General features: G+C 40.1%; 1 protein-coding gene across 8 annotated transcripts in view; it reads left to right on the forward strand.

The window, feature by feature from the left end:
• The window catches only part of ATP8A2 (ATPase phospholipid transporting 8A2), a 347,593-nt gene that overhangs the window by 191,236 nt on the left and 137,149 nt on the right, over positions 1 to 19,208 (forward strand). For all 8 annotated transcript variants that reach the window (XM_054809745.1, XM_054809706.1, XM_054809713.1 and 5 more), the window contains 2 exons: positions 433 to 616; positions 4,622 to 4,732. In XM_054809745.1, the coding sequence (XP_054665720.1) occupies positions 433 to 616; positions 4,622 to 4,732 (295 nt within the window). The remainder of the gene's footprint in view (positions 1 to 432; positions 617 to 4,621; positions 4,733 to 19,208) is intronic.

The following is a 19,208-nucleotide window of genomic DNA, read 5'->3' on the forward strand; positions in this document are numbered from 1 at the left end:
ATTTACTCTCTGAACATATTAGTGGTCTTCCTCCTCCTGGGTGGAGATGCTGTGCTGACAGCAGATAGGGAAGCCTGCACTGTTCATCTGTAAACGGTCGTAGCTGAAGAGGGAACTCCCGTCTCTGGTGTTCCCGATACAACATCACTGGTGTAATGCTGAAGTGTATCAGATGGGGCTGGGGGAGGAAAACATGTCTATTTGGTCTGTTTTGCATAAAATATGAGCAAGTAGACAAATGCGAAACTGTTTTTAAAGCTACTTTCTCCTTCCAAAATAGTTTGGCACAAGTTCTGAAGCTTAGTTGTTGAATAAAGAAACTTCCCAGCAACTGCCCTTTGATTACTTCTAAATGTAGATTACAGCTGTTCTTTTGGGAAAGGGACATAGCTCAGCATGTGAGAGACTGACACCTTTTTCTCTCCTTTTCAGAGTATCTCCTCTACAGAAGTCCGAAATAGTAGACATGGTCAAGAAACACGTCAATGCCATAACACTTGCCATTGGGGATGGTGCCAATGACGTAGGAATGATCCAGACAGCTCACGTTGGAGTCGGGATCAGTGGCAATGAGGGAATGCAGGCAACCAATTGCTCGGATTATGCGATTGCACAGGTCAGAGGCAAAAAAGAGCAACTGCCGTATCCTGTTGTCAGAAAAGCGCTGTGTGGCCGTGTGGTGCTTGATGGCTTCTCCTACCCTTCAAGCTAGGAGCATCTCTGCTTGTTTTGTTTTCAGGACAGCTATCTAAAAATGGATATCTTGGATGTATTTTTGGGATTCATTATTACAATTTTGTATTCTTCAGGGCAAAGCTCCATCTCCTCTCCAAGTTTCAGTTTCCTCCTGACAGCTGCGCAATGTCTTGGTTCTTCAGTAACCAGGGAGAAGCACTTTGTGATGCCTATGTTAACATGCTTTTAAGTCTAACTTCTTTCTCTTGGTGCAAGCTCTTTTTTTTTTTTGCTATAAGTAGGCATTATAACCAGGTGTGTAAGAGTTTGGCTGTTTGGAAATTCTTATATTGAGGTATTTCCTCCTCTTCTTTATTCCCCCTACCCCCATGATATATCCAAGAATTGGTCACAGTCTTAGAGAGCTGGCCAACATTTTCATTTCAGGTGTGTTATTTGGAGTGTTATTTGGGGTGAGTGCTCCCAAACTATCCCATCAAATTCAGCACTGATTACTTCAGCTAAAGAGGACAGCAAAAAACTTTTTTTTTGTTTTACTGAAGAAAACAAGATGCAGAATAAAGACTTAAAGAAACCTGGGAAAGAAAGGAGATGCTTCAGTTTCTGGACATCCTTGGAATGCTATTTACGGCTGAGGTGCTCTGTGTATGTGTTTGAGACTGATCACAGGGCAAGAAGAGATGGAGCTGACAGGAAGCCGAGATGATCCACTGTCTCCTCAGTGATCTGTGAACATCAGCTGATTTTCCCTTCTGGCAGGGTGTAGGCAGATTTGCTCTACCAAGTGCTATGAAATATTATCATCTCTTGATAGTTTTGATAGAAAGTGAGATTTTGAAAAGGCGTGGATAATGCTGCTGTTTGCACAGCTAGCTGTTACATTAACTCTTGTGTTAACCCTGCTGTGAAGGGTTATTTGCGGCTTATTTGCCGCTCCGTTCTGTGGTCTGATGAAGCACGCTGGGTATCAGGCTTGAGTAACTGACACCTTTCACCAAATTTATCTTGAAAATTTTAGACTGTTTTATCGAGGGCTTATTCTGTCATAAATAGTAGTATATTCCAAATACATAGCATTATAGGAACTGCCATAATCATAAAGTCTGTGGTATCTTGTAATGACTTTCTTATTTCTAACTCCTGTAGGCTATATATTGCTTCTACTGCATAACGTAATTGCATGCTCTTTACTTAGATTTCCTCAGATCATTTATTACTTCAATTTTAATAAGTAAGCATAAGCAGTGAGAGTTTTGTCCATAGAGGGCCCTACACACTTAATTCCTTTTGTGTTGCAGTAACGTTAAACCTGAAGAAGTAATTCCATGTTCGTGTATTGCTTCTGCATTAACCAAACCCCCTGTCCTTTGGATTTAGTGTTAGAATGTGGAAGTTAGTTGCTCTTGGGTTAAAATCCAGTCAGGGAGTTACTGACAATAGCAATGAATCTTCTTAGCTCAATATGAAATAAAAGCTGGTCACATCAGCACAGAATTTTAACTTTCAAAAATTAGTAAAGCACTGTGGAACTGTACTTTTCATGGTTGTGTAGAAGAGCTTTGTGCTGATTAGAAAACCTAAAGGAATCTCTTCTGTAAAGGGGACTAATAGTCTATGGTAATGTGTGTTTCAAAAAAGTGTTCAAAAGAAAAACTTGATCTCTGTGGGGTATATTTCTTTCAGCGCAGATGTATAACTCCCACTAAAGCGTTACTGTATGTGCATGCCTTGAAGGCAGAGTATGTTCCCATTGAGTAATTTAAGACGACTGCTATAATGTAGCATCTCATGTTCAAATGGTATTTCAAATGCAGTGGTGCCAGAAGTAGGCACTTATGGAAGAGAAAGTCTCTATATAGACTTGTTCAGGATTCCAGGGGGAATCAAAGCATAAACCAAACAAAAATAAAAAGGCAACTTGTGTCTGACTCTACTCCAAATAGCTTCCACAGGTGCAAGGAGCATCTGTTTGAATTATCCTTTTCCCTTGAAATGATATTGCACCAGTGATCAATATTTAGAGAATTCCCAAATCAAATGACCTAACTGTTTAGACAGACAGTAGTAGGTAGAATTTAATAACTTTTTTCCTCAGTAAAAGGCTTTATCTTAATCCAGAGAGCATCTGATATCTAGGGACTGTTTTCTTTTCTTAACTAGGGAAACTTCTTTCTTAAAGTTTCTTTGGAAATTTTGCCTTGCATTTTGGATGCATTTTCCTTGTCCTAACACACACCACCCCACCCCACCCCCGCCATGACATCACCTCATCCTTTAGTCAAGATGGGGGTTATCTTTCTAAAAGACAATCTCTGTATAAAAAAAGTTCTGCTAGGGTTGATGCAGAGACAACCGAAAACTTACAGAAACTGATTTGCAGATAGGCTGGCCAGATGGTTGTAATGTTCCTTTCTGATTTAAAACTCCATAAATACAGTAGTGCCCAAACAAGGGCAGTGTCTTAGGCAACTGTAGGGACAGGGCTCTACTAAGTATGCCAGCATAAAAGTTTTTAGGGTGTGCTTAACTATTCTCTGCAAGAGGTGTTTGGGCTGGCTTGTCAGGGTGTAGTGGCAAGCTTCCCATCACTGTTGATATGTTTTTAGTGAATTTTGATGAGGAAAATTGTAGTTGTGCTGCATGTGGCATTAGGTGTTAGTGTAGGTCAGCTGCTCCCTTGTGAGTGTCCCACTTTCAGTCCTGACTCCAGTTGGGCAGAGACTGAACCGTGAAGCTTGGTTCACTTTTATTTTCTCTGCTTTCTTGCTGGCATATCCTAACAAATGTGAGTCGCTGATGCATGAGGGAGAGGCAGTTCTTACAGGATTTGTGGTTCAGTGATTTCAGTGCTGGCAATCATGGGAGCAGAGCTATCTCATGACAGTCCTAACTCATTACTGTAGCTTTCAATTTCAAATAAGTTTAGATTCTAGATCATTTATTTTAACCAAAATTTAGGAAGTCAAGCTTTTCCTATCAAGTCACTTTGTGGACCAGGAAGCAAAGCAAATAATGGTCCCACCTTAGTGTCCAAGAACCCTTCAGGTACACACGTGCTGAACGGTAAATCTAGTCACCAGTTTGAGTTGTATGCAACTGGAAAAAAGAGGAATGCTGCAGGCCATAAAAAATTCACTGACAAAGCCAAGACTAGAAAATGATGTATTTCCTAGGCTGCATTGTGAGACTGCTGCTGTAAAAGTCCATTTTCAAAACTGCTGAATTGAGAAGCTGAATTTGACCTGTATCCATGGTTCAAACTAGCATTAAAATGCATTCATTTTTACAAGATTCATTTACTTGCCCTTTTTGGCAAATGGTCCTTTCTTTATACTATATTTTAGGTGCTTTGTATAACACACGATTGCATACATTTTGTGGGCTGCAAATGTTAATGTAAACATTCATTCTCTATAAAAGACTCTATGCATCTAGTTTTCCACTTGTGTTCCCCCTTGTGCATTTTATTTCTGCTCAAGACAGTTCTAATTACCAGGCTGTTTGTTTAACACAGAGAAAGGAGATTCTGAACCTTGTAAGCCCGCAAACACAGGAATCTTCTTTGGCCATGAAATGAAGAGTTCACATTTATATTCAATCAACAAGGCTAAATTATGTTAACCTTGCTTGATTTTGCTATCAGGATAGTAATCTAATTGAAGACTTCTTGCTGTTTAAAGCCAGTGAAGACAACTTAAAAATAGTCAGAGGTTTTGCTACAAAAAAAGGCTTTTCCTGTAAATATTTTAAGTGTTGTTTTTTGCATGTATGTTCTGCTAAGCTATTTAAATATTGTGTCTGAAGAACAGTTTTCATAGCTAATCTGAGTTTTGTGGGGGGATTTTGCGAGGGGCAGGTGTTTACTTTAACCAATTTTTTTTAAACAGTTCTTCATATATGTAAAAACTTGTTTTCTCTCTTTCAGTTTTCCTACTTGGAGAAGCTGCTGTTGGTCCATGGAGCTTGGAGTTACAATCGAGTTACCAAGTGCATACTCTATTGCTTCTACAAGAATGTGGTTTTGTATATAATTGAGGTAAGAGTAATTAAATGGATGGGCCTTACTGGTGCTTACTCCTCAAATAATTTCATAAAAAGAAACTCATCCAAATGGATTGAGCTAAAAGGACTGACATTTTCTTTCCGTGTTTAACTTAAAATTCTGTTTCCTTTCTCAGGTTATGTTAGTCCACTTGAATATTTTAATGTTTGCAAAAGGAAAACTGAAGGTTTTGGTACAGTGAAACCTTGGATGTGATATGTCAGGGGACTTCGTTCCTTCTGTGCAAACGTTGTTATTGAAAGCTTCTTTGTATTCATGGAAACTTGAATTTGGGGCTGAAATTAAATCAAAAGTTCATTTAATAGAATCGGAAAGAACTCTATAGGCAAATAATAAACTAGGCAAAACCTACAGCTATTTCTTCCAAATTATAAAGACCATAGCTTAGCTGGAACTGAAATTAGTTTGCCTTGGTTTTTTTGGAAAGAGAGGACATAATTTTGCCCTACAATGCCAGTGAAATTATAAAATTAATCAGATTATTTGATTTAATATTTAAAACGTAACTAACTGTGTTTCGACAGATTAATTGCCTGAAGATGTCAAGTAGTGAAACAGGATTTTAAAGATGGCTCAATACTGTTATGAACAATAATACATTGCATTTCAGCCTGCTTAGATAGGAGTGTAGTTCATGTGCTTCAGGATATAGTCTTGAATTTAAGGAGGATCAGGAAGGGATATTTATTGGGTGTTGTTGCCTAGTTAGAAACACACGAGAAACTTGAACTCAATGGATTGAGTATCAAGTGGTCACTTGGTACAGCAATTTGCACATTCTTGATCAGTTTTATTTCCATATGTCTATGCGTATATATTAGGTTTTCTATTTCTTTCTACAATTAAGCAGACATGAGTTTGACAGATAGGAAAATTAGAACATTTATGATTAGGCAGCTAATTAGATTGATTACAGGAGACAGTGGGTAAGTACTGTTTTATTATTCAGTGCATCATATCATGGTCAGTGTGTGTATACCTGACTCCCTCAGGGTCTGACCATCTTTTATGCATGATGTTAGGCTCTTAGAGAACAAATATTCTCCACTAACTTGCTTCATTTTTCCTGTGCTAACTATTTCTGAACTAGTTCTTTGCTGTTATAATTTTAACGCAGATTAGTCTGTTTACTGCAAGAGAGTTACACTATGCCATCAAAATAATGGCAGTATTTTGCTGTAGTGGGTGACAGCAGGATGGCTGAGTGACGTATGGTGCGTATGTTAAATTTGTCAAATAATATGAGGAGTTGATTTTTTCTAAATTTTAAGCATCCAAATCTTGACTGTGTTCCAACTCTTTAGCCGGATTCTCTGCTAAATTTAAATCCATGTTCCTGAGATTTCATCTGTGTGTTCTTGTCCTAGCCAAGAAGCCACCTTCACAGATCTGAGACTAATTTGGGACATTTAGATAATTAAGATTTGGTTCATGTTTTACTTTCTGAAATAGTTCTTAATTTGACTTGGACTGATCATAACTCATATTTTTAGTAAGGATTTTTAAGTGTTGTTGGAGATGACAATAATAATCATTATCGTGCAAAAGAAATATAAATAATTTTAAAAAGAATTCTTCTAGTAGGTTTCTTACTGAGCATGGGAATTGCTGGGGTTTTCCCTGAATTGTTCAGAAAATGCTGAGTAGCTTCATGAGTGCCTTCTAGGATTCTCTTCTCCATTTGAAAATTAGTTTTGAAAGTCCTGCTTCTCACCCGTTCTGGCAGTGTGTGTCTTTACTTCATTTACTATAGTCTGACAAGTGAATTAAGTTCTGCATCAAATGGTGTATGGCTAAATTATGCCTTCCCACTTCCTGAGCAGCTCTGGAAGGGCTTGAGGACAGGTGAAGGCCTCTGGGACCTTCAGCCTGAGGTTACTTTCATCATCTTACCACTGGGAGGAATTTTATTAGCCAGAGATATCACTATATGATACATAAAATGCAAGCCTGCTCCGAGAATAAGAGGTCAGATGTTCTCTTCACTATGTTAGTCTGTGACTAAGGGTGGGAGTCAGTTCCATCTAACACATGAGCACTGAAAAATGTGTAATGAGCTTCAGCCCCATGCCTTGGTTGCCCCTCTGCTCATGCTGCATGGAAGGTGAGAGCAAGTTTAGGCTTAAGGGAGGTTAAGTGACCAAAGGAATCTTGTAGACCTGCAGCAATGGGAAAAGCTCGGTGTGGTTTTAGTTCTCCAGGTGAGTTTGCTTTACTAGTGACTTTACGGAGCTTCCCCTCCAAAACTGTATAAAACTAGTCAAATTGCCTGGAAACCAGAGACACACCACTTTTGGTATCCTAGGAGGGATGGAGAGGAGAGAGAGAAGAGGTCTCTAATTCTCTTCTTAGCTTTACACAAAGAAAACTGAGTTGTTTTGTATTTCTGCTGTGAGGCTCGGGAGTGCTGATCAGTTTGTGGTACAGAGTGATGCTCATGATAGAGAAACTCCACGAGGGAATAAATCCTTCAACTTGAGAGAATGGTAGCTGAGTGCCCAGCACTCCTGCACTGTTGTTTGTGCATGTGGTATGTTCCTGATTGTTTCCCAGTGCTCTGGACAAGTTTAATATTTACCTGTACTTCCTGCTTGGATGTGTGGTGTATGGGGAATATTCCTTTGGCATTGTAATGAAACAGGGATTTGAACTTGAACTACTTTCCAAGTTAATCTTCTAAAGGATTGTACTGAGTAAATATTTATAGAGTTGAATCGAAAAGCATATCGGTCAATATGACTGTCAGTTATACCTTTGTTACTGCATCTGTTTTATTTCAGTGCAGCTTTAACACTTGAGGAATAACTATAGTAAGCCTTATGTAAATGAGTTTCGCAGCAGTGAAGCACTGGGGCTCATCACAACTTTTATTCCCTGATACTTTCACAGATTGGTAGGGGTTGGAAGGGACCTCTGGGGGTCATCTAGTCCAACCCCCCTGCTAGAGCAGGATCACCCAGAGCAGGTTGCACAGGATCACCTCCAGGCGGGGTTTGAATATCTCCAGAGAAGGAGACTCCACAACCTCTCTGGGCAGCCTGTCCCAGTCCTCGGTCACCCTCAGAGTGAAGACGTTTTTCCTCATGTTGAGATGGAACTCCCTGTGTTCCAGTTTGTGCCCATTGCCCCTTCTCCTGTCACTGGGCACCACTGAAAAGAGTCTGGCCCCATCCTCTTGACATCCACCCTTCAGATATTTATAAGTGTTGATGAGATCCCCTCTGTCTTCTCTTCTCCAGGCTAAACAGACCCAGCTCTCTCAGTCTTTCCCCACATGAGAGATGCTCCAGTCCCAAGTATCAGAGAGATATATTTCAAAATATTAGAGAGAAATTAGAGATGGTACTCAGGCTTAGCACACAGAACATCTGGACACAACTTGCAGACGCATACATTAAGATTAAATGTAAGTTAATTAAACAATGATAAATGCTTGAGGAGAACATTTGCTGTCTCCTTTCCTAGCATCCCAACATTGGTATATTAAACCCCCTAATACACTTAGAAGTTCATCGTGATACCAATCACTCTTACACCAGGAGGATCCAAACTGTGGCATCTCTGAAACGTTAAATTTCATCAGCCTTTCCTTCAGCTTCTGGGAAAAGTGGTAACCAAAATAGAGAATTTGGAGTTTGGTGGGAAGTGTACTCGGGTGACTGGCATCATGGGCTTTACTCCTAAGAGATGCTGCTGGGTTAAGGCTGGTGCTTACCTTCCTGCAATGGCTGATACTTTGTGGAGAGACAGGGACCCCAGGAACTGTGTTTTCAGCTGCTCTGATGACTAAAATGTGTGCCCATATTGGGACAATTTCATGCAGCTAGAGAGCTAGTAGAGCAGAAGGCAGGCCTTGTAGTGTAGTGATTGCAGGGGAAAAGGAAATGAGTGTATTTTCCCTCTCCCTTGATTAGGTCTTCCTAATATCTTTAAGAGATTAATTTTAATCAGTGATAAAGCTCAGTGAAGTCTGAAGAGATTTTGGGTTGGCTTAACAGCCAGAAACTGGATGTTGCTCTCCTTTCTCTGACCTGATCTCTTTCCTTTTGCGTTTCTTCATCGTCGTCCTCTTAATTTCCTCCCCTTTAATTTTGAAAAGATAAAACTCAGTGAAATATAAATCAAAAGCAGAAAGAGAAGCGGGTTCTGGAAATTCAAGTCCTTTCAGTGTGATTCTTTGCCTGATTCTTGAGCCCTTGTGCTGCCAAGGTGCTGCAGGGTGTAAAGCTGGGGTTCCCTTGCTTATGGTCTCCCTTACCAGCAGCCTTTCCGTCCACAGAGCTGGTTGATAGATGAATTTCTGCCGCTTCCCCACTCTGAGTGGCAAGGGAATCTACGTAGAAAGCTACCAAGATGAGTACAGGGATAAAATGCGAATATAAAGCCTCCTCTTTGGTGTCCGTTCCTGTATTTCTCATGCTTGGCAGCAGCAGCAGTGTGCACTAAAGCTGTTGCTGAGGAGAGGCAATCATTCGGCAGCATCCTGAAGCAGGTCAGTGACAGGCTTTTGGCATTTAAAGATTTGACAGACAAATACCTAGGCGTCATTACAAAACACGATCTCGTTCAATTATTTATGTAGCTGGCTTAAAACCGAGTAGTGAAACAAAAGATCTGTTTCACATGTGTTGAGCAGATATATTTCACTGGAGATGATATAAAGTTGTCCTGATGACATCAGAGCTTTAAAATATAGCTGATTTCAAATGTAAAAGAATACAGGAACGTTGCTTTCATGTCATGCTTGGAGAAATAGAAACACAGCGAGATCAAAGGTGATATCAGAAATATCAGGTAAGAGTTCAAGGCATTTGGGAATGGTTCTGTGGAAACAGTAGCATGGAAGATAGCTTTCAGGCCAACACAGTGTGTGGGGAAGAATGTGCTCAATACTTCACTGGAGCATGTTGTTTGTCTGAGATGTACTTAATACGAAGCGCTCTTATATATTGCAGTATGGGGGGTTGGGGAGTAAATGGTCCCTGTGTCAAAAGGTGCAGGGCCATGACAGAGACATGAATGGCAAGTGGGAAGGGGAGAGTATAGTGTACATACCCTGCTGCTGCGTTATTTTCTTTTCTGCCTTAAGAATCCAGAGCTAAGTTGTAAGCCTGGACCGGAGAGCTGTTTCTTTGTGGAGGCTGAGAGGGAAGTCTTCTATGTGAGCAGTGTTAAACAAACAAGATAAATGTACTAAAGAACAAAACACCAGGATCATAGTTTCTCTTTTAGAGCTGAATTTTCAAGTCTTAAAAGCTCTGAGTAAACACAATGCCTAGACAAACGTGCTTTGAAATAAGTGGTGGTTTTGTGAGTCCAGCAAGGTCTGGCAGTGAGAGCTGTGAAGTGCTCCACACGCTCTTAGTGGTCACCACTTCAGACGAGCCGATAGCACAAGCTGTGAAAGCACGCATGAAATGTTGCTGCATGAGACCTTTATTTAATTTTGTTTTTTCTTGTTTTCATGCTTCCCTGTCAAACACAACAGGTATTTTTAAAAATATGGAAAGCAGACATGGGAATTTTAGCCCTCTTATCCAAATGGCATGCAGAATTGAGTGTATCATGATACTAAAAAATATACAGCTCCAGCGCTTCTGTGTGCTTATCCCTGATTTATGTATTCTGACTTCTACCTACATCCCTGTGCTTTCTGTTTCCAATTGACCTTGCAACTCTGAGGGTACAGCCAGGCAATAGAAAACCTAAAGCATGGGGATTTTTGCAGTGAGTTAAAGACCAAAGTGCAATAACTGTTGTCATAAAAAGCAACTTTGTTAAAAGATAAGAGCAGTATTTCCCTCCAGTGTTAAATTAAGAATAAGAACATCTGGTTGTAAAATTCTCTAACAGGGATAACAATAATATGGGTGGCTAGCTGTCTTGTCATGCTTATGTATTCAGATTATTCAGTTGTCTGTTCAAATACTTGAAATGTCAGTAGGCATTTAATAGTCATTACTTCTGTGTGCATATACTCGGTGTGGTAAGCTTATAACAATGCTGTATCATGATGAAGCAAAGTAGGAATGGGTGTGATTTGCATTTTATATAATTTGGAATTCTGGCTTTGGAATTCTCACAAATGCATGCATATCCTGAATAAGTAACTTAGTCTCTGTAGATGGGTGCTTTCAGATAGGCAAAAGGTAGGATTCAGTGTCCTCAAGATTGGTATCAGGTGTAAATTTAGGTGCCTGAGAGAAACCTGTGTAGTGTCCATGTAGATGGACTTTATGGATGCTGCCAAAGACCTTCACCTGTCTGAAGCAGCAGCATTGTTATTAGAACGAAGAGGTCTATGTTGAGGTAACTGAATCCTATCCAGAAAGTGAAGGAATCTTTTTTGTTCTTGTTCATTTGGTTTTGAAATATGTAAAAAGAAAGGAGTCCAAACCCCTCAGCTTGGGTAATGTTAATCAGTTCAAAAAGTGCAGAATGGTTATGAAAGTTATAGTACAGAACTTGCAGACCTGGAAAGCACAGTAATGGACACGGTGTGAGGAGCAAAGCATGTGAGACTCAGCGCTGTCTCTTGATAATTTTTGGCAAAACAGGTCTTACATGTGTGCTTATTTTTCTCTTGCACTGTCTCTTATCAGCCTCGTACACAGGCTTAACATGCAGAAGTAGACAACCTAGGGCAGCACAGAATGTTATCCCCTTCCCGCCCACCAAAAAAACTAATCGTAGGCTCCAATTCAAGAAAACATTCTTTAGTAGCAATAGTTACAAAAAACAGATCCTGCAAATAGCCTGCCAAACTTCTTGGAATATCATAAAATACAATTGGCCAACCTAATCCAAAATTGTCCAGATAGTGCTTTGCTTTTTGTTCTTAAAAATATATCCTAATTCTTTCTCATCTGATTTACAGTGCCTAGTTTATATTGCTACCACTGACAATTTATTCCATATTTCAAACCCCCTGTTGTCTGAAGAAATTCAGAATTGCATATAGGCTGGTCTCACCAACTTTAATCCATGACTGACTTCTTGTTTTTTGGATTTGTAGTTGTGTGTGTTAATCCCAAGAGTTTCCAAGGAATCAGTCAGAGAGAAATCCATGCTAATTTTTCTTTCTTTTTTGGGCTATGCATTGCACAGTGAATCATTAGAGAGCAGCCCATCTTCTCTGAAAACCAAATTAACTCAACTATTAAATGGCTGGGTTTGAATTTTTTCCAACCATTTTCAAAAGTGGTGGGATGAGTACCAGCATTGTTCTGACTTTTTATGAACGCTGCCTTGATTACACCCTACAACTGCCATAGCTTGTAATTTCTCAGTATTCCAAATATTACGAATGATAAGTTAGGTTCCTTACATGGTCTCAAAATCTCAATGTGAAACACCTACCAGGTTCAATACGTGCTGCCATAGACTACTTCAAGAAGAGATATACTATGATATTTTATTGGGCAGATATGTATATAAATATATGCAAAAAATGGATCCAGGGACTCTGAACTTGAGGTGTATGACAATGACTTTTTTCCTCTGTAAAATATAAGCTTAATTTGGTGTGAAAAATCTTAGTTTAATATATGGAAGGCTTATAACAAAGCGATAGTAACGCTGTTCTGTAAATTTGAGGTGGTTAAATGTGAAACATTAGCCATCTCCTGAGCAATGTGTTCATCGAAGCCAGAATCAGTAAATGTTTTTTCAGGTTAATTATGTCATCAATGAAAATGCAAGTTGATGTTTAGAAGGGAGATAACCTAATGTGAGGAAGCTTTTAAGAGGGAAGCTAAACCTATATTATTAAAGTTAAGAAAACCCGAACCTGGCAATTTTTTCCATCAAACAGAACCAGCTATGAAATTTGAGTTTATTGTTCTTGATTTCAACCCCACTTTCTTTGCAAAAGCTGGAAGCTTTCATATCAAATATAACTCTTCTTATGGCTTTGAATATTGACTTGAAAAACATTAACTGCTCTGACTCAATAATATTGGATAACCCATTGTTTTAATGAAAATAAGGGGGAGCAGATCTTGCTTTCCCATCCACCTAGGCCAGTTCAGTGCGTATGGCATTACTTGTGGGTACTGAGAAGGCCAAATATCAAATTGATATCAATGTTAGAGTGCAAATAAACCTTATCAGGGAATAACTTGTGCTTAGCACATTCATGCTGAATTTAGCAATGTATGCTGTACTGTACTGAAGGGGGTCATTTTGAGAGAGCATTTTTGAAGTCTAGCACCACTGATGCTCTTCACAAATACATCCTTTGGGCCTGTACTGGTTTTCTTTATATCTGGCCTATGCCTTTATAAATAGACTTCCTTTAGTAGAGACGTTCCTGATTTACATGGGAATAACTGATAGCAGAGTATGGTCCTGTGCATATTGGATGTATGAAGGGGGTTCTGTCTGGTTTGCTTTTTACGAGACAGAAACCACAGGGTTGGCATGTTGAGGGTGTCAGGGTTGTTTCTTTTTCACCTCTACCTCACTGCTCTAAATAGCTATGCTCAAAATGCATTTTTACAGCGATTTACTTTTGAGAATGGTAATACAAATGCTTAGAAATGAGGCTAAGTTTTTCCAGAGAGGACCTGGTGATAGACCCTGGCCCTAGTGACTGCTGGCAAATTGGAACAGCGAGTTTAATTCTCTGGTTTAGGAGCTTTGAGGCACTCATGTTAAAATGGCCCTAGAAGTGTGCGCGTTCTGTAACTTAATGCAACTTGGAAGACTTTAGTCTTCCAGGGCAGAGAAAAACAGAATTACTTTTACTCAATTAGCTGTATCTGCTGCAGTTAAACTCAGATGTCGTCCTGGGATTTAAAAATACTACTTAGCCTAGGTGTGATGAGGAGTTTGTAGTTCTTTTTGCACAGCTTTGTATAAAGCATTTTTAGGTAGTGCCAGAGAATTTGGAAATGTCACAGACGAGGCGTAGTATCATTTCACGAGTTATGCTTTTGTGCAGTTTCACAAAATCCTTTAACTTCTTATTTAAGCCCGAGGTGCTCTGAAATTTAACTCGGAGCCCACTTTTGGAAATGTGCGGTGGCTTGCCTGTGAGCAGTCCCACTGAAGTTGCTGAATAGTAATTGGATTTTCTACTTTCCTGACAGTTCTTTGGAATAAAATGACTTTATTTGTTCCATGCCACGTGCTACGATATGGTTGATTGTTGTGTGCTTGTGAACAAAGAGTGCGCTGGTCTGCGTGGGCTGCGTTTCACTTTCTGATCCAAATAGAAGCTGCCAGGTGCTTGCCCAGCAGTAAGGTCAGGCCATAAGGCTTGCTATTTCTTGAGCATGAGTAATTTGATCGTAACACCAAAACGTCTTGGTTTTGGTATTCAGTTTTATCATCTTAAAGCATTTTACTAGTACTTTGTGTCTTCATTCTTGGGAAGTCGGGCAAAAAGGATATCCTTACCTGAGCGCCTGTCCAACAGCAGTCTCGTTGTCACCTTCTCCTTTGTAGTTAAGGGCGTTTCTCTGGTGTGTTTGGAGGCACCGCTGGAGTAGACGGAGTATATGTCCACATTTTCTAGTGTGTCCTGTAGTACAGATGCATGCAATTGATGAGTTCATAACTCTTACTGTCTTAATACTGCTTCACAGACAACTACAAAAACCTTCTGAACACTAGCTCAGAAATGTAGTGGCACCAGATTTTTTTGAATATAAAATTTCTTTTTCCAGTATCTGCATCATGAATTGAGCCGGTCCTGATTACTTTGAGGTTTCTTAGGTTTTTTAGGATGATGACCCAAACAAGCTAGGGCAGAGAACAAATTTAACTCAATACAGACTCCATTTTTAAATGCAACTAGAAAATAATTTTGCCATTTCACTTGGATGAGCACTAATGATAAAAATACCTCCATCCAATTTCACTAATTAACCACTAGAGATTGTTTTATTTTGGGATTCATGAAAGGCATCTGTAACCTAGTTTAAGTGCATATACAGGATTTAAAATAAAATGTATCTTATGTTTGTGAAGGAAAGAATCTAGAATATAGGTTTGGAGTTGTTTGCCCAAGTTTAAGGTCTCGAACCAAATTTTTTTAGCACATTAGGGCCAGAGGTAAAAAAAATGCACCATTTTATTCATGATCAGTCCAGTCCCCAGTGCAAATCTGGAGCAGCATAGGTGTTGCATTCAAGTATGCTTTCGCAGCCTCTTCTGCTGTAAAACCACTTAGTGGTTTGACTGTATTTGACCCAAGGGATATCTGCCCTGAAAGGAGCTCGAGCTGTGTGGCTGGGGACAGAAGAAAAGGAGTTGTTATCGCTCGGTGCCCCTGAGAGGCTCCCTTCCTGTGTGGGAATCCTGCATCGCTTAATTAAGTCAGCATTAGGATGCGTTGCACTGTGTGACAGTGCACAGCAAGGGTAACAGCTTTGAGTAACCTGTCCAAAACAGGTTATTTTTTCACTCTGTATTGAGATGCTGAGCACAATGCATATAGCTATGATTATTTATAAGCTTTTGGTTATTTATATGCTCTGGAGAGCATGTCATTGCTTTTTAGATCTCCTTGATCTTTTCAACAAAATCACTTAGAACATATTAAAATGTACTGGATATAGCAAATCATGCTATCTAGTGATAGTATCACTCCTGATTTATACAGTCTATTTTTTCTGAAAAGATGTCAAAAATGAGTCAGTTGCAGCTTTTTTCCCCTAGATATTCTATTGCCATTCCATAATGTTTTCCATTAGTTCTCCTCTTCCTCGCTACTTTGAACCTGATTCTCTTCCTGAGCCGTTGCAACTTGAATGTAACTGTTCTGAAGTAAGGGCATCCTGGACCAATGTATTTTTTTGGTATTTCTGAACCAGGATTGCCAGTTCGCTGTAACTGGGATGGTGTCAGACAAAGGAGAGGAGAATCAGGACCAGTACTTCAAGGCTGAGACCACCATAATCTTAGCACACGTTTGTGTGAATGCTGAATATAAATATCAGTATAGTGGGTAATCATGGGCTTAAGCTAAAACCCTAGAACTATACCCCAAGAGGCACAGGGGTCCATTCCGTGGAAAAGCAAGAGCTAAGTGGTCTTGATGCATGTTTGAGAGTGTTACAATCCGCTTCTGCCCCATCAAGAGGAAGTCATGGATAACTGCTGATGACTTCATGCTGTCAGATGAGTGAAGGAGATCAAAATTTGGTCTGTCAGCTTTTAAATGTGACAAAGTTATTTTGCTTGCTTTCTTCTTGCTGGATTTCTTTGCATTCATGAAAAAGCAATTAAGGATTTGGAAAGTGAGAAGAAGGAGTATGTTAGGCTTGCTGTATCAAAGTTCTGTAGGGATTTGGTGAAAGTGTACATATATATTTTTGTATAAACTCTACAAATACTGTGTAAGAAAAGAAATACTGTATATTCTCATCAAAGACCAAATAATGCTATCTTTATTAATAACTGGCAATGCAGATTGATTTTATTAATGTTAACTGACTCAAATACGCAGACAGCTTGGTAGCAGCAGAAGTGTAAGCCATCAGCAACCAGTAACACCTGAACCTCTTGGCATTATTTGTGATGATGGTTCCTGTCAAGTTCAATTTTGGTAGAAAAGTCAGTCTCCCTTTTGGGTTTACTAACAGTGTCTTGACCTTTTCTCCCTTTTGTTGCCAGGGAGTGACAGGTGTCTGGAGCAGCTAAGCAATGTGACAGTCAGCCTGTGCTTTGTGTCAGCTGGCATTCATTAGTGTTAAAAATGACATGTGGTTTTGTACTACTCGGAAATGTGTTTGTGCCTATTAATACATCCTGCTTCATGGACAAGATGGGGATAGACTATTGAGTGGCTTTACTTTCCCATTTTTTGTTTATTTAGTGTTATGATTGAATATGTAAATGCAGGAAATCTAGGAAGTTTGGAGATGTGACTTTCACAGTGGCGTCATTAATCCCTGTTTCCCTGCTGCAGTCTGCTTCGGTGGCACCACGCCATGCCATGGTGGTGGGTCAGCAGCTTTCTGCACTGGGAGCTTTGTGCAGCACTCGCCTTCGAGGTGCCAGCTCCCTGAGAAAATCCAAGTCCCTCCGACTGAGTCATGCATATTGCTGTACCCATCTTTGGGCTGTGAATCCCCACTGTCACTTAAATCCACAACTGGGCTGTGCTTTAATCTGAAATAAATGCACACTGCCATTAGAGAGGGCAGTCTGATCTTTGTTTCTCCCTGGGAGCATGTTCTTTTCCCCCTTCCTTGCCCAGGCACTAGTGTTTGTACAGCTGCAGGATGAGCTCTTTAAGGTTTCAGTTCAGCCAGATCATGTTCCTGATGTACACAGGAGTTATTGGACGAGAGGTAGGACCAGCTCTTCTGATAGCAGTGTAGGCTTTTGTCAGACTTCAGCGTACGTGTTGTTTCAGTAAGCTAAGGTGGGGGCTTTTGCTTGTGTGTCTGCAGAAAAGACACAAAATCTTGGTGACAGAGCAGGTGAAGGACATGAATTGGTGTTCATGATATCCGTACTAATGGCTGGGGACTAGCCTAGTCATGGCATAACTGGTTGGGGACAGACTTTTAATCAACCATTTTTTTCCCTTTTGGGCTGTCTGGGTGTCTCTTACCTAAAGACATCCCAAACACAGAGCTGGGGAAGAGGGAGGGAAGCTGAGAAGTGGTAGTTGATCCCAAAGGCACATCTGATCAAAAAAACCTTTCCTTATGTCAGTCTTGTGTTGTTCACATGCACAAAGAAGCTATAATATCTCAAAAACTGAGAATACATTGGAGGCCATAATTTTAACAGAATGTATGCACAGTTACTGGAGTTTATGGTGTGTGATTTGTGGTATATGGGGGGGGAATCTTTAAGAATGCACATTAGGCCATCTGGGCAGCAAGGAGGAGCTGGCTTGTGCTAAAATATGAGGTATTCCTGCACTGGAGGAGTGATAAAATGATAGCAGTCTGCCAGGACTTGGCTTCTCTGGAAACAGTTACTACTATTTGTCAAGCAGTTCCTAATTTACGCTGAGTTGAAGTAAGAAGGTGGGAGCAGTAAATCTAGCGGAAGAAGCAGGAATACGTTAACTAAAACCAGGATAGTGCTTCAAGGGATGAGAGATGTGAGAATTACCATTCTCTTCACGTTGCCTGATACTGCTGAGAGAGCATTCTAGGGAAGGCATGAGAGAAAAGCTAGAACATTTTAAAATATGGATTAGGATTGGAAATCAATGTGTTTGGCTTTTGGTTACATAAAAAGTTCCAAGTAATCCTGGCAAGCCCTCTGTTCTTGGGCTTGGTGAAGAAAGGGGAGTGTATGCTGGTGGTCTGAAGAGTCTCTGTGGGGTTTGTGAAGCCCACTTTGGGGGAGGAGGTGGCATTTGGATAGGCACAAAGTTCTCAGCTTTTAACGTACCCCGGAGGAGAAGGTCTGTGGTCTCTTCAGCAATGAAGTAATTACCTTGTTTGGCATTTTAAAGAAGGTTGCACACAAAGTAATGCAAGTCATAGCATGCTGATTTTGATACTCAGATATATTGCTGGTACTTACATGGTTTCTGATGAATGACACTCACTTGTATAGCTTGCTTCTGCTTACTGTCAGGATAGCTACACTCAGTGAGAGCTACTCACAAGCATGAAGGTGTATCTGCCCAGCAGCTTGATTATTTTATTTTTTGTTGTATTTTCTTCCAGTCTGACTTCGTTCCCTATAGAGCAGGTTGTTGGATCAGTAAATGACAGTCTCCCGAGAGCTCTGCTCTTGAGAAACTCAACACAGTTCCTTTGGTCATTGCCTGTCACTCTTCATGTAGCTGACTGCATTGTAATCTGAGTGTTGGTGACTGACTGGGGGTTTTTTTGGTTGTGTTGACTGAGTCTGTCTTCCTATTTATTTTACTGGTCCATTGGTGGGGAACAATGCTCTTAAGCTTCCAATGCATTCTTTAACCACAATGGTATTCACTTGAGATTCATCACTAAATTTGTCATTCCTTTCTTACGAAGAAGCAAATCTACAGGTTTTTATTGCAGCCCCAAAGCAGCAGTAAATGATATAAAAACACTGGGTACAATAAACTCCAGTCAGGGTTGTGCCCAGGCACTTGGTTAAATTCCTCATTTTTTCAAGGAAAGTTGCTGCTGCATACACTTCTACAATATAAAATCTAGCAATACTCCCACATCTACTGTCACATTAAAAATAATGAAGATTGATGAAACTTTAATTCTCATATTTCTTCATTTGGAGGTATAGCTGGAAGCCACTCTGGTGGGCAGGAAGTGTCTGCTCTCTTCTGTTCGAACAGAAGTAATTACTGTATAATTCTCATAAATGGGGAGAAACAGACCTTCACCTGCCAAGCTTCAGTTATTTTCCCCCACCCTACTGGCATCAGTCACCATAAACTCCTGCAGTAGGTAGGTATCCCGTTCCAAAAAGCAGTTTTGGCAGATGACTGCCTGCTTAATGGTATATGAAGAACGATACCCTAAAA

The sequence above is a fragment of the Grus americana genome, chromosome 1, assembly GCF_028858705.1.
Source record: "Grus americana isolate bGruAme1 chromosome 1, bGruAme1.mat, whole genome shotgun sequence".
Taxonomy (NCBI): Eukaryota; Metazoa; Chordata; class Aves; order Gruiformes; family Gruidae; genus Grus; species Grus americana.